Consider the following 21,092-nt stretch of genomic DNA (forward strand, 5'->3'; position numbering starts at 1 on the left):
GGGGCCCCCTAGTCTACACATCAGTTATATCTGAAAAGGTTAGTGTCTCCAACTTTAAAATAACTTTAATACAGTCCACATTCAAAACATATCAGAAGACAATGGCACTGATAACAACAAAGGATAGGAGGGGAGGGGAAGGACACGGCGACGGTCAGTCTAAACCTACACCCTGAACCCGCAACCGCGCCGTGAGTTGTATGGCCATACTTTATTCGTTAAAAATGAGTGTTCGTGTTCGTTTTTGTTATTTGTTCGTCTCGTTATGTGTTTTTGAAGACTTTATGATGACCTCCTAGGAGCGAAAAAACACGTCTAGGCTTGACAATGACACCATAAGTGTGTCGAAACCGGTAGCCATTAAGTCTACCAAGGATTACGTTGGCAATAAGGTATTTAACCTCTAGATTAGTATTTGTTAAGTAATCCGGAAGGCAACACCTCAGAAATGAAGTCCACATTGCTTACCTATAAATTAACATAAATTCCCCACAGCCTTGTTATCTAGATTCCATTGTACCCAAACACAGTTTTCTATAACTTTTAATTGTGATTGAGTGGTTGGCACAGCAACATTTTGAAACTGTTTGACTACGGGTACTGTAGATATATTTTTTTAGGGTGCAAACCACACTTTTTTATGAGGTAACATATTCTAAAACAATTGCAACCTAATGGCTATAAATGTTAATAAAAATCTGATCTTTTAAATACTACATAAAATGTGATCACACACTTTGACAAAGATCCCATCTAATCCACACCTACCTACAGTACCTGTCTTTGGTCATTACAATCTAATAAATGGCTCTGGCTGTAGAAACAGCTAATCTTTGTCATATAGCTCCACTTTCAATCATCATTCACTCATAGGATAAAACACACAGTATTGTTATCTGTCTCAATGTAACGAGAATAATCAAGACAAACCAATTACCTTTGCTGAGGATCAGGTGTTCGTTTTGTAGGAATGGTAATACGTGCAGTGGTGGCAGGGGTGTCTTCAGGCAGGTAGGAGGAGGGGGAAACAGTGGAATCGGGGGAGGTGGGTGGGGAGGAAGCCCAAGAGGGAGGGGAACTAAACACTCCTCCACTGCTGTAACTGCTGACAGAGTTACGAGGAGGACTTACTGACGAACCGACGGCTGAATCAGTGGCAATAGCGACGTGGTGGATGTACGTGGACGCTTGTGAAGAATCAGACGATCTTACTGTAACTGTTCGAGTAAATTATTAGGTGATTTCACTTTAAAAACAGACATGGGACATGGAACATTTAGACACGAAATAACAAGATAGCGTTATCATGACACGTCGCGACAGCAGGTAGATAGCTGCCGCGCCGTGTCATTATAGCGCTATCGTTTTATTTTGTGGTACTGTATGTGTAAATTATTTTGATGTTTTTGACATGAAGCTCCGACGATGTTGCATTGCAACAAAACATGTCAGCTTTGAACAACATTATTTGAAGTTAGACACAATTTCGGACTACTGATGGAGGTAAGCCTATAAAGTCATTTACACGTAGTCCAGGGGCTATCAGAATGAATACTATAATTTCAGATCTTATGGCCGAGCAATATGATGAACAATAGGCTTATCATTTTGAGCAGGATAGTCGACGAATCGCTGCTCGACACTTTTAAGAACGTCAGTGCAATGAAGTCTGAGATTCCTCAAACTTATAAAGTCTCCAAGTCGGTGGATGAGATGCACCCACATTGCAAGCGGACAATGTTTGAAAATGTTAAATACTGAGCTATCCTTGCTCCACTTAATGGTGAAACTGGAAAAACAAATTTACCCAATTGTCAAATGCTACAGAGTGATGAGAAGGTTTGTAAATTTTTGATTCAACAATTAACTAATTTAATAGATATTTATTTTCAATCCAAGCAAAGATTGGTCTCCCGGTGCTTCAGCATAAAATAGGCCTACTCACCTAGGTATGTGTTTCTGTCATTAAAGTACTTACTGTATGAGTGTAATATCTATGGTTTTTGAGTTAAAGGATGTATGAAAAATATTCATTGTGTGTTGAATGGTTTTTGGGAATCAACCTATTAGTCTTACATTCCAATCTCAAAATGTGCATTTGAATTACAATTGAATAGTGGTTATGTTTTACAAACAAGTGACAGTTAACATAAAGGTGAGCTTGGCTTTTCTGTTTGTGTTATATTTACATAGTTATTGTTATATATTTACATCCTACAAGAATAATTCTAGTATTTCATGCTATTTTCTAGTAATATGCTTTTCTGCAATATTTTTTATCAGAATACTACTCATTAAAATAGATTGAATTTTATGAATAAGAATTTCATTGAATATTTGTCAAATTCACCACGGACTTGACCTACCATGATGCCTATCCTGGTCTTCGATGTATGGGATGTCCGAGTCGTCCAGACCCAGTGTGAGGGATGTAGAGGCAGGCACAGGTATCTTAAGTGTAGCTGTGATCACCCCTCTCTCTCCCCCCTTACCCCTAACCACCTGTAATAGGGATTATCTTCATTATTTTCAAGTAAAATTAGGAGCAGAAGAATGAACCATTAATCTTTTAAATGCAAACTTTTTGGGTTATGGGTGAATCTTTCTTTGATGTCCATGATAGAGCATCACGTTTTGGTATTGATGGATCATATTTTGGCGTTTTGAATAAAGTCTCCTTAGAGGAGTCTAGATGGAGTATCCTTCGAATATTATTCACATATTTTGTGGGTCCAGGTCTTACCATATTGGATATGAAATTATGATAAATGATACTATTGATTTTTACCATAGCACACAATATTATTCAATTCCAAAAATACCCCCGCCGCAGCAAACCTGCATACTGAGTGAATTTCCATTTGCCTGATTGGATTTACACTAAAGTCTCCTTAAAAATATCACATTTATTCCCTATTTAAATAACATTAGTTTAACGAGTGCTTAGGTTTGCTGCAACAGGGAGGGTAAAAAGGTGTTTTTTTTTTTTTTTTTTTTTTTTAATTTTAATAGTTTAGTATGAAATGAATGCATTTTCCAAATTTGATCAAAATGTGTTCATAAACAAGCAAACTAGAACAGTTTACTTCTCCATAAAAATAACATGGGAATTTCAAATTTACAGATTTTTGGAATTTTCTCCGTAACGATTAGGCGCTTGATAACGATTCAATGTAGTAAATTATTTGTTTTTTTACGGACACATATTTAAATATATATATATATGAATTTGAACGGATGGTGTTTTTGCCTCTAGGGACCTCAAAACGAAAAAGTAATTCGGTCCCGGGTCCAGGTCTTACCATGAGTACTACGGTAATAGCTTATTCCCTATAGGGGAAATTCGCTAAAAGAAGTCCCCAATTGGATTCCTAATGATTAATGGACATTAATTATCACTCATTATCGTACAATTAAAATAATATGTAACGAGCTATTGGCCAAAAAAATACCTGGTGAAAACCGGATTCTGATTCTCTGCCATCTTAATAAGTAATATTTGGACGGTGGAAGAGGTCGCATCGAGATATTTATAATATGAGTTCAGTGGGTGTACTGTGGCTGGCTTCCAGAATGTAGATTTTGAATTGTGTATTTTCTTAGTAAAGTATTCGGAAGCTCAGGTATGCAGTGGAGACACTTGTTATATTTAGCTCTGTGTCCCTCACTGAGATTACTGTAGAAACAGCTTTTGTTTGGGAGAAAATTGTCTCTGCATCAATTGTTAGAGTTCAAATAAAAATTATTTTTAAGAGAAGTAGCTATGGCATGATGAATACATTTTTATAATCGACCTAAGTGAATTTATATTGTAAAGGAAATATGCTGTGGACTGTTTGAAATACTTTTTAAAATCTTCAGTAGAATCATCAATTTATAATTTAAACCAACAATATTTCTTCTTGATTAAACATGAATTTTCATCACTCCATACAGAAAATAACTATTTTTGATTACATTTGTAAATATTGTTGCCCAAGCTCTAATTCAGATATGGGAAAAGCGATGAACTGATTTTACCTTACTCTCAATTTACTTTCCCTTGCTCTTAAAGTTGATTGTTTTAAGGGACATTGATATTATTGATAATCAATAATATATCAAATTTCTCCATTTGCCCACCACGCTTGCTGGTAATAATTTACCATTTATTTTTACAATTTAAATCAGTTGTTTTGACTGTTCAACAATGTAAATGTAAAACGGCACAAGAATAGACATAAGCTAGTGTTGCTGTGTTTTAACATAGTGTGTGTTTACGGTGCAATAAACTTAATCTCGAACCTTGGACTTAAAACGGTTTCATTGTTACGTATGTTTTGTACAATACATTATTTTATTTCCACATTAAAAAATAATATCAAATATGAAATATAATAGTTTTAATTTTACCGAGGTCACTTGTTTTCCATTTGAGTATTTTAAGTTGTGATGAAAGAGTTTTGTTCTTAACTTATATAGGTATCGAAAAAAAAATTTTGGCAATTGCTCCAATAAGTTCTGTTCTTGGCTTTGGTACGCAAAACTCCCTTTCACATGCTCGGCAATGATAAGATCAGTTTGGTTTTGCCTCACACATTAAAATAGAGATTGGACCAGAAAATGCCACTTTTGATGCAGAAATTAAATATACTATATCTGAAAGAATAAAAAATCCTTGGGTAGCTTCGCTGATTCCCGGGTAACCTAGCTAAACTCTATATCTCTTCAAAAAAAGAAGAAACCCATTCCTTTATAGATATTCATAGGTTGCTTTTTTATTGCATTTGAAAAGGTGAACATTTTTTGGTTAAACTAACTTTAGTTGCAGAAAAATTTAAATTGACTACATTTTAAATCATTATTTTTAAATTTTGTCATCCAGAGGCCATTTTTTATTATGAACTTGTAAACAAAATTTCTGCCTTACAACTAAATAAGCTACACTATTACTAATACAAATCAGATTTGGAATAGGATTGGTACTAGGAGTAGCAGAAGATTTTCCCCAAAACTATTGTCACTCATTCAAAAATGTTATCTTTAATCACCATAGGATCCTCAATGTAGAGAGATTCATCAGGATGACTTGTGGAAGAGGTCCTCCTTGAGGGAGTAGATTGGTCAGAGTCTATTCTTCTTCTTGTTGTCATTGTTTGTTCTTCTCTCCAACGCTTTTTGGTCACACGTTCTCGAGTTCTTTCCTTTTCTTTTTTACTGAAATAGAGATCAGAATTATTTTTAATGTATGCAATATATGTCTGAAATTTTAAAATTCGTTTTGATGTAAGTTTTATCCTAAAGGGGAATGTGTAGTCCTGTATTAGGCCCTGAACACATGAGGGCGGCACAGGTAACCGCCATGACGGCCGCATAGACCGTACACATGGCTGCGGCAGCCGCGGCGGCTGCCGCCGCAGTTGTGGGGTGATTTTTGGCTCCTCAAAACCCTTGGACACAACAGCCAGTACAGTTATGGAGCTGGAAGAGTTAACCTGCCTTTGGTTATTGCATCGAAGATTAAAAGCAAGGCGAAGACGACAAAGGAGATAGTGGGTGCACCCAGTAATAGACGACAGATTAACCTTGGGTTCATTTGTTACTCTGTACCCAAAAATAAGAGAATACCCTACTAAGTTCTTCAACTACTTTCAGTTGAGTGTAAACTCTTTTTATGAACTGTTGACTCATGTAAAAGATCACTTATCACGTAGTGAACACAGTAGATGTCCACAGGGCGAGCTGTGTGATCCTAGTACCAACCGCAAGTCAACCGCGGCGGCTACCATCCTCATGTGTACGCTCTCATGCCAGGGAAATCTACGACCGCCGCGGTTTGTTGCGGTTGACTGGAAGTGGGCGGTTCCATGTGAAAGGTCCCATTTGCTCCTTTGTAATTTCAACCGCCGCGGTTCCCGCTCATGTGTACAGGGCCTTATTAGGAGGCTTCAAAATGTTAATTTGAAAATTTCAAGGTGTGGGAGGAACTTTTGATTTATTTTCTTGTGGAGGGTCTTCCTCCACCATGAGCATTGTAGTACATGATGGCCTGGGGGGGGGGGGGGGGGGGTGATTGCCTTAGAGACCAGTTCTAGTGTTAGACACCACTTAATTATAGCATTGAATCCTCCTGTATATTTATCTTGGTTACTCTCTATATTTATTCTCTGAGGTATCACTAATCAATATGCCAACGTGTATCAACTTAAAGGCGGTGACACACTATCGATCTTTTCCCCGATCAAGACCCCGAACCGAGCAGGGAGAAGGGAGAAGGGAGGTAAAAATCTGCAAATTTTCAATCCGAACATTTCCCCGAACAAGACCAAGACCAGACAAGTTCTACCGAGCGCAGCAAAGGGAGTTTAGAGAGAGATGGAGAGCGTGTGCGAGTGAGAGCGCAGAGGCAGTAATACTAAAACAGTAATAAAACATGAAATAACATGTTACAGAATAATAATTTTGATTGCCTTTAATAATATTTATGTTTATATTAATTTTTAAAGAATTAAAGTATAACATCAATTACTAAATTCAAGTTAAACATCATTGGTATCATTGATTTAACGGTTTCAACTTGTAAAATACATTTTCAACCTTGACCAAACAAACAACAAAATTACAACATAAATGCCCATAATATATAACGGCAAAATATTACCCAAAATTTATTTATTTTAGCAATTAAAGAGTTTAAATTCCATATTAAATTAGAACTATCAACGCTAGCGCAGGCGGCTGCTCGGTGCGGCGCTCCCGACGATGTACGGGGCAAAAATATACCGTGACACACTATCGTACATCACTCCGTACATCGGACCGATCTTTTCTTTGATCTTTCGTCAAAAAACCGCCTCCAGAGCGCTCGTCTCCCTGCTCGGCCTGATGTCTGGTTCACCGTCTGGATCGGTGTACGGACCCGTGACACACTATCGAACATGCTCCCTTCGACCTCCCTTCTCCCTTCTCCCTGCTCGGTTCGGGGTCTTGTTCGGGGAAAAGATCGATAGTGTGTCACCGTCTTAAGAAGAATTTTCAATTAGTTGACAGTTGTTTTTACCTAGGTTTCATCTCCAGGTCAGGTCCACCCATCCCCGCAGTCTCGTGGGTGAACGCCTCTCGTGACCAGACTTTGCGCTCCATCAGTGACTCCTGAGAGATCTGGAACCTCTCGTCCGACACCGTGCTGTTGTCTAGATCCTCAGTCCTGGAGGAGGTTACACAAAAACATCAGCACAAAATATAATGATACAGTGTGAATGTAAAAGGTATAAGTCAAAAAAAAGGTAACAGAATATTCAGCAAGAGTTAATAACACAAAAGTATAAATATAAATCAACAAGTTTCAATAACAAGTTGGTTTATTGGCAAAGAAGAACTTGGGTCCAGTAACAAAAACTACAGTATACCTAGCTATTTCCTTGAAAATTAATTAAATTCTACAATCAACAACAAAGTAGAGTATTAATTGCATAATGGTGTTGCTTGCGTTAGATTGGTTGCCACTTTTTTAAAGAAAAAAGTATAGATAGGCTTGATTAAGGATAAGAACGTCCTAACATCATAACTCAATCTTTGATATTTTCAATCACACATAATCAACATTATAAAATTCCAAAAGTGTTAGTTTAAACAAAGACAATAAAAATGATGAGTTTTCACAGTTTCAGAACAAATAAATATTTGTAAAACATCATTATTTTTCATCCTGTTTGAGATTTTTTTAAATTTAAATGTGAGATTTTTGCGAATTTCCCATATAGGGAATAAGCTATTACTGTAGAGGTCGCATATTAAGACCTGGACCCGGACCGATTTACTTTATTGTTTTGATGTCCCCAGAGGCCAAAAACACCATCCGTTCAAATTCACATATACATACTCGTACCAAATTTCATCAAAATTGAATAAATTTTGTTCAAGTTATATTGTAAACAAACATATTTATATTAAAATACATAAATGCAGCGCTCGATTTGTGAAAAATTAGGTGCTGGAACTATAATCTATTATGTACCTATTAATGCAAATATTTTTATCTTGCCGAAAGAGGTACCCGAACTCTGTTTCACCACGTTCCCCCACAATTCGAGCACTGCATATATGTATTTTAATATGCGTATATAATGTAGAATATGTGTGTCCAATATAACTCAAACAAAAATTTTTTGATTTCGATGAAATTTGGTACAAAACATGTAAACCTCAGTTTATTTCAACGAGGTCGCAAACCAGCGGGATCGGACAATTATATAGTTGACCTTATCGGACGATTATAGGCCTATGTCTATTTTCCTAAGTAAATAGTAAATTTACTTTTCAAGGAGTCTTCAGTAGTGCTGCGACCTTGAAGATAGTCCCATAAGACTAATGTTAAACTTGTGAAATAATTTTGGTGTCAAATTATTATTAATGGTATAACTGTTCTCTAGGGAAGTGCATTTTAATTCTTTTTGGATGAAATTAGAGGTTTTTTATAAAAAAAACATTTCCTTAGAGAACAGTCGTACCTTTATTTTGACAACAAAATTATATCACGGTACTTATACCATGCATATATGAATCATCGCATATATGTATATAACTAACTATAGTATACTAACATATATGTATATAACTACCCACGGTATATGCATATATGAATTTGAACGGAGGGTGTTTCTGGCCTTTGGGGACCTCAAAACAAAAAGTAATTGGTCCCGGGTCTAGGTCTTACCATGAGACCTACGGTAGAATAGATCGATTCTACCTACCGTAGAAATAGATATAGGGAATAGATTATTCCCTACATGGGAAATTCCCTAAAAGTTTATTGACAAAGAGAGTATCAATGAGAATATGTCAAGTAAATAGGTTTTTAATGTCTTTATAAAATACAGTTATTTTATAATTGAATTATTTTTACTACAATGCTCAAACTTACTCTTCAGTAGCTAAATCCTTTTTTTGCATTATTTGGTCTAAGAATTCAGGATGAGAGTCCATCATGTGGACGTAAATCTCGTGAAGCAAATCTGCTGAAACCTGCACAAGAGGATACAAATAAAAATTTGATGGAATAATAGGGTACTTACCTAAGACAATTTGGTTTCATAATTTATTCTTTTTATACCGTAGATGATTTGAAACATTAAAGTTTGTACATGATTTTTCTTTAAAAAATGTATCAGATTTTAACTACCTACCTGAGGGTTTTTGCAATTAATGACAATGGAAAGAAACAAAAAATAAACAATTGGTTCCCAACAGCACAACTTCAAGGACGCACTGTTCCTTTGGAAAAAACTCAGGTCTAAATGGCTTTCTAAAAATATATACTGTAATTAATTGTATCATTCAAATCATCCCCGAAGCCCGGAAGGGCACTACTGCGTTGTAAATCAGAAACATGAGCACTAACTAAACACGGAGCAATAGTTAATATTATTTGAATTGGACCCATTCAATATTAATGAAAAATCTTTAGCCCAATCCAAAATCAGGATGGGTGGAGAATAAGAAAGAACTGAGAGCTTGAGGATGAGTACAAGGATAAAATTAAGGTAGTAAATTAAAGTCTTTAACAGCCAGCAAGTTGAAATCTATCATCAGTGTTGTGTTCTTTTCTTTAGTTCTTCCACCACTACTGTGGTCGGTTCCACAGTTCCCACCCGTTTGCGATAGACTTGTTATAGTCTCCAATAACTAGGTCTACACCCCCGCCAATTATAACCTGTCTTCTATAGATTTCTATGGGTAGGGTGATACATGAAACCCCTATTGAATCCATTGCCAGTTGACACACGTGTACAATGATGAATGTTTAGGTGTAAAACCTGTACATACAAAATTATAGCATACTTAATACCTAACATATTACAGTAGAACCTCTTTAATCCGAACCAATTAGGACCAGGGGTAGTTCGGACTATTGAATAGTTCGGATTACAGAACATATTGTTGTTTTTACATAACAATAGCTAAAACATAGCTAAAATTTATCAACATTCTTTTGGGAATAGTGAAAAAATGTTTTATAAGTAAAATACAGTGTTTATTTAATAATGTAGTTAACATGGTGAATAAACAGTACTGTAAATTAAATACAGTATACAATAAAGAACTGCTGTACTGTGTATAGAGTACAGCAATGAGGGGTTCGGATTAGTGGACGTTCGGATTACGGGGGTTCGGATTACGGGGGTTCGGATTAAAGAGGTTCTACTGTATATATATGTGGCTTAGATAGCTAGAAGAAGATTGTACGTACATTTCAAAGACGAGCCTGGGAACATCACCAATTTTCCATCCAGACATAATTAAAGTTAAAGAAACTTTGATTGTGAATATTTGAACTTTGACTGCCAGTCTTTTCTTCTTCCTTCTGATGAAGCACTGAAGTCCCCAACTGGGATGAAATATTTAAGTTTTCTGTTTTGTGTAATGTGTTTTGTATGTGTTACCAAGGCTAATCTGGACTCTATCTACCAGGTAAGGTAGCGGATCCCTATCCTTGTACATAATAATCCTGATTGTGAATCAATGTGGTTAAGATAAAAACTATATAGTGGTAGGAATTGACAAAAATAGTAATGAAAAAAGTGAAGAGCCTCGCGGGTATCAGCATTAAACTTTCTAGACCACAATGAGCTGGTCGGGGGATTTAACTTATGGAGATTCCTCATATATACCAACCCAGTCACTATGGTCATCACTAAGACTTATATGCGGAAAGCAAGAATGAGATGGAATGACAATGAACATTCAATAAATAAAATGTCTATCTAGGTAACCTAGAAGGAAGAAGACTGTTTGGCAGACTAAGAATGAAATGGACATCACAGAGTAGAGAGACTTTCGATGTTATGTATTATTATGTGTATATTAGTTTATTTTTTCCATTTATTCTATTAAACCAATCCAAATCTGGTTAACAGTGTATTACTTACCAGGTAGAGATCTCGATAGTTGTCGATGAGCGCTCGGATGACATTGATAGCGTCGCTGCGCTCCTCTGTGCGCTCCGCACTCAACTCATCCTTCCCAGAAGGTTTGCAAGGATGCAGGATGTTGGGAGCAAACAGTGTCGCCAAGTTGTTGCTGTCCATCTTGTTGCCCACCACCCATTCTCCTAGAATCAAAATAGTTTGTTAAAGATGTTCTCTCTGAATCCATAATAAATACAGATACATACATCTTGGTCGTTTATTACAAATATATTGTTATCACTGAAACTGGCCAAACTACTTATTTGCATCCAAGATAACTAAATTAATTGAGCATTCACACAGGCTACCTGATGAATTTGCTATACAATAAAGCCATTCCAAGATTGTAAAAAAGTTAAAGTAACTCAACGTAATGCAAAGTACAGAAAATTCAAGTTATTTATTTATGTTTTTTATTCAAACTCGCATTGTCCACAGTACAGAACTGGAAATATAATATAACTACCCAACAATGACATGCAATATAAAATATCTTCAAGTATATAAGAGGTGTTGTATCTTTCAAGATGTTTATGACCCCACAATAATCTCAAGTGTCCTAATTTTAGGAAGCCCAAACTGAAATGGCTGAAAGTTTTCAACTATGTACCAGTAGTCCAATTCATTGTAAGTCCTGATTTCTTAGTGGATTGTAAAAATATATGCAGCGTACTCAGTGGCTGTTTTATAATATCTTAAAACGATGTATATTGGGATTCGGTCATATACATATGTGCAGTTCTGGGGAAAGACTAACACTTGTGACACACTAAAATGGTTCAATTCATCCACATGTTTGTTCTGTAACTGGCTACAAATTTAAGATTTATGGACTCTACAGTTTTACTCATACCTGAGTTGTCTTTGTGATCCTCCGAATTGTGGGCCACTTCAGCCAGTAGACAGAGCAAGGCGTACAGAGTGTCTCGGTTGGGCACAGGCAATAGTTGGACCAGATGTTGCAATGCTTCTTGCTGTAACCGCCTGTTCCGTATCCCTGTAGACATACACTGTATACACTCGTACATTAGCTAAAACACCATTGTATACTACAAAACATATACAGGTAAACTAGCTAATAGACCTTCATATGACCAAACACACAGATATTCTATAAGCCTACACTTTTACATTAGTTAAAACACCATCACATAGTTACTATTATATTCAAACACATAAACTCTGTGTACAAGTGTACATTAGTGTAAACAGCAAGTATCTACGTACTACAATCAAACACAAATACAATGTATACACTCATACATTTTAGCCAAAACCATATTGTATACTACTACAATAATACACAGAATAAAAAAGAAAATAGTTGTGTGAGCCAGTCACAGAATGCGCTAGTGTCTACAAGTTCTATTTCATAACTTATATTTTGTTGCTGGCCAAGTTGATTGGTCATACCAGTTGCTATAGCTCACAGTAAATCATTAGTTTAACTTGGTAAAAAATGTCTTCTATTCGACAGAAATTAGGGATTTAGATCAGCACAATCTGTTGGTGGCTCACATCAACTACAACGATTTTGACTAAAAATCTGGCAACAATTTAACATGGGGATTGGAATGTCAAGTTGTATTAATAGTCATAGATACAACACTCTTATACTACAATCAAACAGATAATTTACACATTTTCACACATCTAATCAGTGTATCCTTGAACTTACTTGAAATAAATAGTGAATTACCCTACTCCTCTAGTGTGCCGCCTAGACACCTTAAATAATACCCTGGATATGCCAATATACTTACATTACCAGTAACTATAATACCATAACAATATGGTATGGTTTGTTTCATACATGAAACAAACTGGCATTGTTATAACAGCGCATTGTCATGAATATTTTCTCTATCTGACAAAGCTACAAGAAATAAAAAAAACATTTCAAACCAATTTAATGTGGTTGCAGAAATAACATTTAGTAATATGTTATTTAATGTGTTTGGAAAGTGTTTTAGACAACAATATATATTTATATTTTTTTTTTTTTTTTGTAACAGAGAAAGAATAAATTATTGTTATGAGTTGATTAATTCTAAAAAGTCAGAAAAGTAGAATTAAAAAGTCACTTATATCAGAACAATTTTTGTGAAATAAAATTCTTAAACTAAACCACACACCTCTACCACCTAATATGTATCTAAAAACCTTGTTATTAAACCATAATTGAAAATATTTTATTAAAACAACGTAATATAACTTGTTAATCAAACAGTTGACTTCATCAACTTACCTGATTCAGAACCACAGAAAAGCTTGTTTCTCAGATTAGAAAAGTTTTCAGGAGTTGAAAACGTCAGAAGTTAATAATAACTTGAATTTTGAATTAAATGTAACTCGAGAATTGTCTTGTTTTGAATGTTCCATTATAGAAGAATCATGTTCAGCTTTCAGTAGGTTGCCAGACAAAAATGAATAAATTTTTCGATTATGCTAAGCCAATATATAAGTTTATTTTTTAAAGATTACAAAAGTAACAGTTATTAGTTTTAAGAATTGTGAAACACAGGGGGGAACGAAGTTAGTGTTAGTGTATTGGTGACAAAATGGCTCCAATTTAGGTTTCCATAGCCTCACAGATAGGGAATAACGGACAAATTACATTTTTTTCAAAATACTTCTATTTGTTTGGATAAAATTGGCATAAGTAGACTAAATATTATTTTTATTTTGAAATTATTGTCATTTTTAGAATTCTCATTAAGTTTCCAAAAACAACATTACCCTTATTCTGCAATGGAAGTTTAAATTTATTTACATGTATTTGCTGAAATAATATGACAATATCTGCATTAAAAGTTATGTTTTAATGGGGTGTATTGTTTGTGAACTGAGATTTTCTAGCAATAAAATGAAAGAAATAATTTAATTTATGAATTATATTTTATGTGATCAATACACAAATTTAATATTACATTTTCTGTGAATTAACAGTCACAGGCAATAAGTATTGTGTAATTTTCTTTCTCCACGAATTACCGTTTTACAGATAATCTCTGCATTGATTCGGAGGAGTAGTAGAAATCGGATGAGATAAATTTAACTCATTTGTGGTTAGATACCAGCAGAAAAGGGAAGTCACGCCAGGAACAAGATGTTAATTTTGTAATTAATTTAAAAATTAGTTTAATTTCTCATTTTTTTAAATCATGTTTTATAAGGATCATACTTCTCAAGGTTCATTCAGGGGGTTTTAGATGAAAAATATTATATTATATTAGAAAAATTATATTTCTTAAGATTTGTCCATTAATTGTAGCATTCTAATCTTTTATTATGATCGTTTATCAGCTGATACTTATGGTGATTCCCCTAGTGGGAGAATTTAAGTGTCAAAGTATCAGAAGACATTGAGTATTGTTATGAGGCATTTAAAAGGAGTATGCTTCTGTTGAAGATCAAACCAGAGGTATTGGTAACCGTTGAGGATGATTTGGGATTTAACAGCAAAAAAAGATAAAAGACTAGATTTGATGTTGATTTGTTGGTAGGGCAAATGGTTGAGCAAGGAGTAGGTTCCTAAACCTAGATCTGTTGAATACAATACTTACTCTGTGTCTGAATGAAGGCCTGGTAGAGATCTTTGCACAGTAGGGAGTCTGGAAGATCTCTGAAGTACTCTTTGAGCAATGTTGCGACATCATGAGGACATAAGTCTGCTTCCATCGTCATCTCCTTCCCACAGTCAAAGTCTTCTCTCAGCTTTGCATGCAACAGAAAAATATTCTCATTTGACATAGCATTGCAATTATTAGAAACAGTACCATCATAAATATTGTCACATATTGCATGGCTGTGGAGGATGTAGGTTATATGAAAATGCAGAGTAGGGTATTTTAGTCCATTCACAGAATTTAGGTGGTTTATTGGGTAGTTTTCCCGGGTTCCCCACAACTTTTTTAGCTTAATTATTTCAGTTGATCAGCTCTCGGCTGTTTTTACAAAGTTAGAGTGAGGTGGAGGCGATGGAATCACTTCTCCTTAAACCGCCAAAGTTTTTTGATTGAAGTACAGTAGATTGACTGGGACGGGTGGCGTCGTCCTGTAATCCAGCTACTAGGAGGTCACGAATTGTGGATATTTATAGGCATGCACTGTGGATGCGATACTCCCTGGTGTGGATTAACGTCTGCACGAGTGAGCAATACGACTATCCGCAGTACTATCCTGATAATTAGGCCAATTCGTATATACCATGGCAAAAAAGTGGTTCGGATTCCACTATAAACTGTAGGTCCCTTAGTTGCCATTAGCTGTATGGGCTATTAATTAACAGCTGTGTCTAAGGAATATGTCGGCCTAAGTCACTAACAAGACTAAGGTCGCGCCACTCATCCCACACTCATCTCCATTCATACTTGGCTTAAAATACCTACATTTGTATGGTCGCCATTTCAAAGAAAAGTATAAAGTATAAAGATGATTATTATTACTATTAGAGTCATCAGTAAATTAGCTGGGTAAAATTTGTATTCATTTCCCTACATTGATAGTCAATAATTACACCAACTTTTTTACATTGTCGTTAAACTCCTTGCCTCAAGTAACACTAGACAAGAATACATTGTATTCCCTTTACAAATTGTTGGTTCAGTAACGTTACAATTTTATTTCTCATACTTATAAGATTTATTGGCCTTCTTCGATGTTTTAACAATGCCCTGTAATGATAACAGTAGGGTACCTTAGTGATCATGGTGTTTAAATCTAAAACTATTCCAAAAAGGTTATGGTAATGTAGTCAGTTAGAAACTTTAAAGTCTACAGCTAAACTTCAAGGTATCTTAAGATATTGCAGCCTCTGGTAAGAGGTTTAATATACCTCACAAACAATTGATTTTTTTCGTAGATTTTTTTTTCGATTTGATTTTTTTCGATTTTTTTTATACCTATTGGAAAACAAATCCCACAAATCATTAAAGAGCTAGACGACTAATTAACACAGATTTCTCTTAAGTTCTCACTTACCTGCCGTACTCTCTTCTTGGAACTGCTGACTCTGAAGATGCCGAGGGTGTGGAGCCCGTGGTTCTCCAGGTGCCTGAGACAGGAACTGACGATGTTTGGTACTCCGCCCTGCTCTAGACTGAGGTCCAGGGCCGAGCCTACTGACAGGGAGTCCAACAGTCCAGGCATACTCAGCGTCGGGGACATCAGACTCTCAGAGGAACCTTTCTGAAACACAACTTATGGTTTATCTGCCATGGTTAAATGGAGGTTTAATGTCTAAAGCTGTCAAGCTCCAAACTGTATTTACACATTACTTCAGGCTGGGTATAGATTCGCGGCATTATCACATAGAACTATAGCTAAACACCACCAGGTGATTGCCAGGATTTGACTGTAGACCTATACCTAATACAGCCCCTCTTCATGTGATGGCTGTGGCAAAAACTTCAATATGGAACATGCCCTTAACTGTCGCACAGGTGGTTTGATAATAAGAAGACATAATGAAGTAAGGGATACCCTTGGAAGCTTGATGGAGCTAGCCTAGCATGGGGAAACTGTGTTAGAGAACCAATGATCTCTGAGCAAGGGTCATTTAATACTGCAGCACTAAAAGTAGACTTGGCTTGTAGGGGTGTATGGGAGGTTCAGACGGAAGCATTATTCGATGTACGTGTCGTTGACACTGATGCTCCGTCGTACTTGAACCTCCCATACGAAAAAGTGTTGGAGAATGCAGAGAGAGAGAAGAAGAAAAAATATTTAACAATAACAGACACCAGAAATGCATCTTTTACCCCACTAGTCACGTCTGTGGACGGAATGCTGGGCAAAGAGTTTCAGACCTTGCTCAGAGCAATGGCAGAACGCCTAACAGAAAAATTGAAGAAACCTTACAGTTTAGTGATGAACTGGATAAGGGTAAAAACCATCTGTGCGACGTTAAGGGCCAGCAGCATGTGACTAAGGAGGACAAGGAAGAAGTGGAGGACCCTTAGAGAGTTTGAAGATGGGGCTGGAGTACCAGTTATTTATTAATTTAAAAAGCAAATGTTTTATTATTATTAAAAAGCAAATGTTTTATTATTTTTCCATTTCAAAATTGATTATACAGATTAAATTTATAGATTTTTTAGGATTTTACTACACAATTCATTTAATGTTATGTTAAAATCCCATTTCAGCAATGATTCCGTGGCCCCTCTGACAAGTTCGACCCATGCTGGTTATACTGTATGTGTTTTGCATTGCCCTATTACACTGGGTTGCTGATAGGCCGAGCAGTGGATGAGTGGCTTTCAGCCAAGAGAGATTGGTGAATTGACACTCACACTTGCACTGGCAACCTGGTAGCCATTGTCTGTGCATTCCGGCAGTTATCTTTGTTTTACCAGTTACTTTCTCAAAGGTTGATTGTATTAGAAATTAACTGTATAAAACTCTACAACCACTACAAGGTTCATTGTAATTTAAAGAAAATGTAGAATATAAGGACCTAAGACTTGCAAATACCCAAGGTTATAAGATTAGGAGTCAAAATTATCAAGTCCCACTTGGTTAGTTGTGTTTCAAAACCTACAGAAAACGTGTTATAAGACTTTGAAGATACCTACTTAGATGTTAGTGTATTTATAAATAAAAAATGCTTATGTCTAAACATCTTTAAGTGCTGTTCTTAAAGGCTTAGAAGATCCTAAGATCCATAGTAGAAATAAAGTATATAAACTTTCTAAAGAATTCAAAAGTTCATGCTGTTTTGAAACCACAGAAATATAGTCAAGTGTCTAAAAACTTTGAAGTTACTCGAAGGTTTGTTTATTTTAAAGTCACTTATAGGTAGTGTCAAAGACATGGTGAACGATCAGCTTTGAGTAGTTTCTAAGTACTATTGTTCCAACTTTTTATACAACAAATTAGTGTCTAAAACTTTGAATGACAGGTGATGCAACTAGCTACAAATACTAAACAATACAGTGACAGTTATTATATCAACAATGCAATAACTGCAGCCCTACATCACTGAAGTTCACATTAATCTGTTATTGTTAATGTGTGTGTGTATAAGTCCACAGTACACCTGGACTATATCCAGGAATGCATTTCCCGCTAGAAGGTAGTAAGCTGTTCAATTTAATCTTTTACAAATGACTTTTTATTTTGTGAACACAGGAAAACTTGATTGCCATTGGACAGTCATTAGTTAACGCTCAATATATAGAATGGGGCCAATTTAAACCACTAACTAAGTGGTCTCAGTTACGTATCTGAGACTATGAGTTTATACAGGGTGTTCAAAAAAGGTGGGGACATATTTTGCCTAGTGATTTCTTGGATCAAAATAAAGAGAAAATCAAGAATAACATTTTTTCCAAAATCGCTTCGTTAACCAGATATCCGCCATTTTGTATTTTTTACATAAACATTTTTATCTTTTAATGTTTTCAACCGATCTTTATGAAACTTGGTATGTAGTTTAAGGTAGAAGAGACCCGTGTTCGAAAAATATTTCATCTTGATTCAACCTAAAATTTCAAAATGGCGACCATTTAAAGCTTTTAAACTTAAATTACTAAAGAATGGCTGATTTTATGAAAAAATGTCAAAAGCACTTTTATTTAGCATTTTTAATTACCTATCAAACAATATCAAGTTCAAAAAGATCAAATAATAAATAGCTGAAATATTAAGATTTTTAGTTGTAAAATGGGGCAAAGATGAAATATTTTTCGAACACGGGTCTCTTCTACCTTAACCTACATACCAAGTTTCATAAAGATCGGTTGAAAACATTAAAAGATAAAATTGTTTATGTAAAAAATACAAAATGGCGGATATCTGGTTAACGAAGCGATTTTGGAAAAAATGTTATTCTTGATTTTCTCTTTATTTTGACCCAATGAATCACTAGGTAAAATATGTCCCCACCTTTTTTGAACACCCTGTATAAACCTGCAATGGCAGGTGTGTAAGCTTAATTTCATAACCCAGATAAAGCAGCGCTGAATTGAGTTTGAGGATTAGATTCGGTTGGTTAAAGACAAGACACATATGTATATAGAGAGTTGTATCTATATCATACATCATAGCTAATGACTGGACTCAGAGTTAGTAGTTCTTTAACACTTTAAGTGGACTTGTTTCGATTTAATTTATTTAGGATGTGTGTCAGTATATTAAAAAGCGTTTTGGGAAATCAGTATCTATTATAAAAACAGTAAATGATTTAATTTACTTATTTTTTTATTTTACAGCGTGTTTATGCAATGTAATTTTTATTAAAATGAATTTGTCAGACCCTAGTCTTGTGTTCTACAGTGCAGGATTGTCTGCTACATGACACTATTTTAGCCGATTAAATTCCTCTAAATGCTGCTTTTATTTAATTTATTTAAATACATAAACATAACAAAGCCCAAGGATACAAAAGTCAAACCTTTGATAGAAAGACTCATTATTTAATTAATACGCATATAACAAACAGCAACTGGTGCAAGAATATACTCTATATCTGGCCAGAAATCTATTTACTGACAATGACTAGACTATATCTCTATATTTTTGTAAACTCTTGTTTTTCCTCTAGTATAAGTTTGTAGTCAAAGAAAGCACCAATCGTGTGTTAGAAGAAACAAAAAGATTTTGTTTGGGTACAAAATAAATAATACAAAATATGATTGCTTGGCGGTGTAGCAGAGGTAAAATAAACTATTTTCTTTTCTTATTTAAAGTTCCACAGGCCTCAATGTAAAAGAGATATTTCACAAAAAACAAGCCAAAATACAAGTTAATGAATAACACAAAACTGTCCAACTAATGCAAATTTAGACGACACTTTGAATAACAGTAGTATTTTTGTACAGAATGACATATGCACGTGGTCTATGTTTAGAACCGATCTTGACTGGCGTCTGTGCCAACATAAATATTGTTATCAACAATGAGCAAAACTCAGCGCCAACGTTTAAGAGCCACTTTGCCTCCTCCGCTCTCTTATCAGTCGGATTGTTGAACATAGATCAAGTGTTCCATGAAAGTTTGTCACACTTGGTAGTTTAAATAGTGTTAGAGATTGTAAAGTGCTCAAGGTACTATAAAGTGTTGCATCGTGTCTCTAGGCTGCGACAAAGTGTAAACTGTTCTGGGGAGGAAATGTAGTTAAAACGCTTACGATTATTACATGTCCAATTCTTATCTACTCTTGTATTAAAATATAAGTTATTACATACGACCGTTTTTTAAAGTACCCGTTTCCGTTCAGTTCTTAGAATTTAAGTTTCTCATAACAGCATTGTTTTACTTTGATAACAGCATAGTTTTTTTACTTAACAACACGGGTAACGGACCAATGAGGTTCAATGATTGAGAGAAAAGAAGTAAAATTGTAATGCTTCGAACTTCAACTAATCAGCTGTTCGGACCAATTTAATTGTTGAGTGGTGCAATTAGTGTTTGGTACAATTTTTCGTTGCATCACTGTCAGTGGCAATGAGAGGTTATAAACGAAAACATAACCTCTCCTGACTAGTGATTTTTAGTAAATAAAATACTGTCAACTCGTTAATAGCTTTAACGACACTCGTAGAAGTTATTATAGCACTCGCCAAGGCTCGTACCTTAATTGTTCTACTCCTAACACTATCTTTACGCAATCGTTGCTTAAACTACCGTTAGATTAGTTTTTTTTAAGGAGTTATGATTCATAAAACCTGTTTATAGTTTTCTTGTGTTAACATTGAGATTGTGGTTAATCTTATAGATAAAGCACGTTAGTAATCAAAATTAAAAAAACCTGCTTATAGATAAACACTATAAGCTACAGTTTTAACATTTTAGCAAAATATGTTCGTGCAGGTTTACGGAAACCCCAAAACATAAATAACTTTGGTGCAGAATGTGCTACTGTCGACTGGATGCTCTTCTCTTTTCGAGAAATTTGAAGTAGGCCATTTACTCTTTTTTACATTACATGAGAAGAGGGCCAAGTTTATAAAAAGATTTTTTACTAGTTTAAATGTCATTAAATGACTGTAAAAGGATATTAAATACTGAAACTCACTTTACATATACCAAACAGAAACATCAAATTTAATTCGTGTGGGGGGCGAGCTTGACGTATCTACGATTCAGCGATCTTTAAAATTTAAACCAACTATCATTACACTTTATCCAGCAAAAAAACTA

At 35.2% G+C, this 21,092-nt stretch overlaps 1 protein-coding gene across 1 annotated transcript in view; it reads right to left on the bottom strand.

Moving 5' to 3' along the window:
* Positions 1-21,092, bottom strand: part of LOC128988541 (uncharacterized) — a 53,385-nt gene that overhangs the window by 1,107 nt on the left and 31,186 nt on the right. Inside the window, exons 5-13 of the mRNA XM_054409917.1 lie at positions 15,930-16,136; positions 14,513-14,663; positions 11,800-11,943; positions 10,908-11,089; positions 8,903-9,003; positions 7,040-7,186; positions 5,031-5,196; positions 2,367-2,502; positions 938-1,217 (exon numbers count right to left, since the gene is read on the bottom strand). Of these exons, the coding sequence (XP_054265892.1) occupies positions 938-1,217; positions 2,367-2,502; positions 5,031-5,196; positions 7,040-7,186; positions 8,903-9,003; positions 10,908-11,089; positions 11,800-11,943; positions 14,513-14,663; positions 15,930-16,136 (1,514 nt within the window). The remainder of the gene's footprint in view (positions 1-937; positions 1,218-2,366; positions 2,503-5,030; positions 5,197-7,039; positions 7,187-8,902; positions 9,004-10,907; positions 11,090-11,799; positions 11,944-14,512; positions 14,664-15,929; positions 16,137-21,092) is intronic.

Source organism: Macrosteles quadrilineatus, unplaced genomic scaffold (assembly GCF_028750875.1).
Source record: "Macrosteles quadrilineatus isolate MER2022 unplaced genomic scaffold, UCM_ALF_1.0 Scaffold_3__2_contigs__length_128488019, whole genome shotgun sequence".
In the NCBI taxonomy this organism is placed as follows: Eukaryota; Metazoa; Arthropoda; class Insecta; order Hemiptera; family Cicadellidae; genus Macrosteles; species Macrosteles quadrilineatus.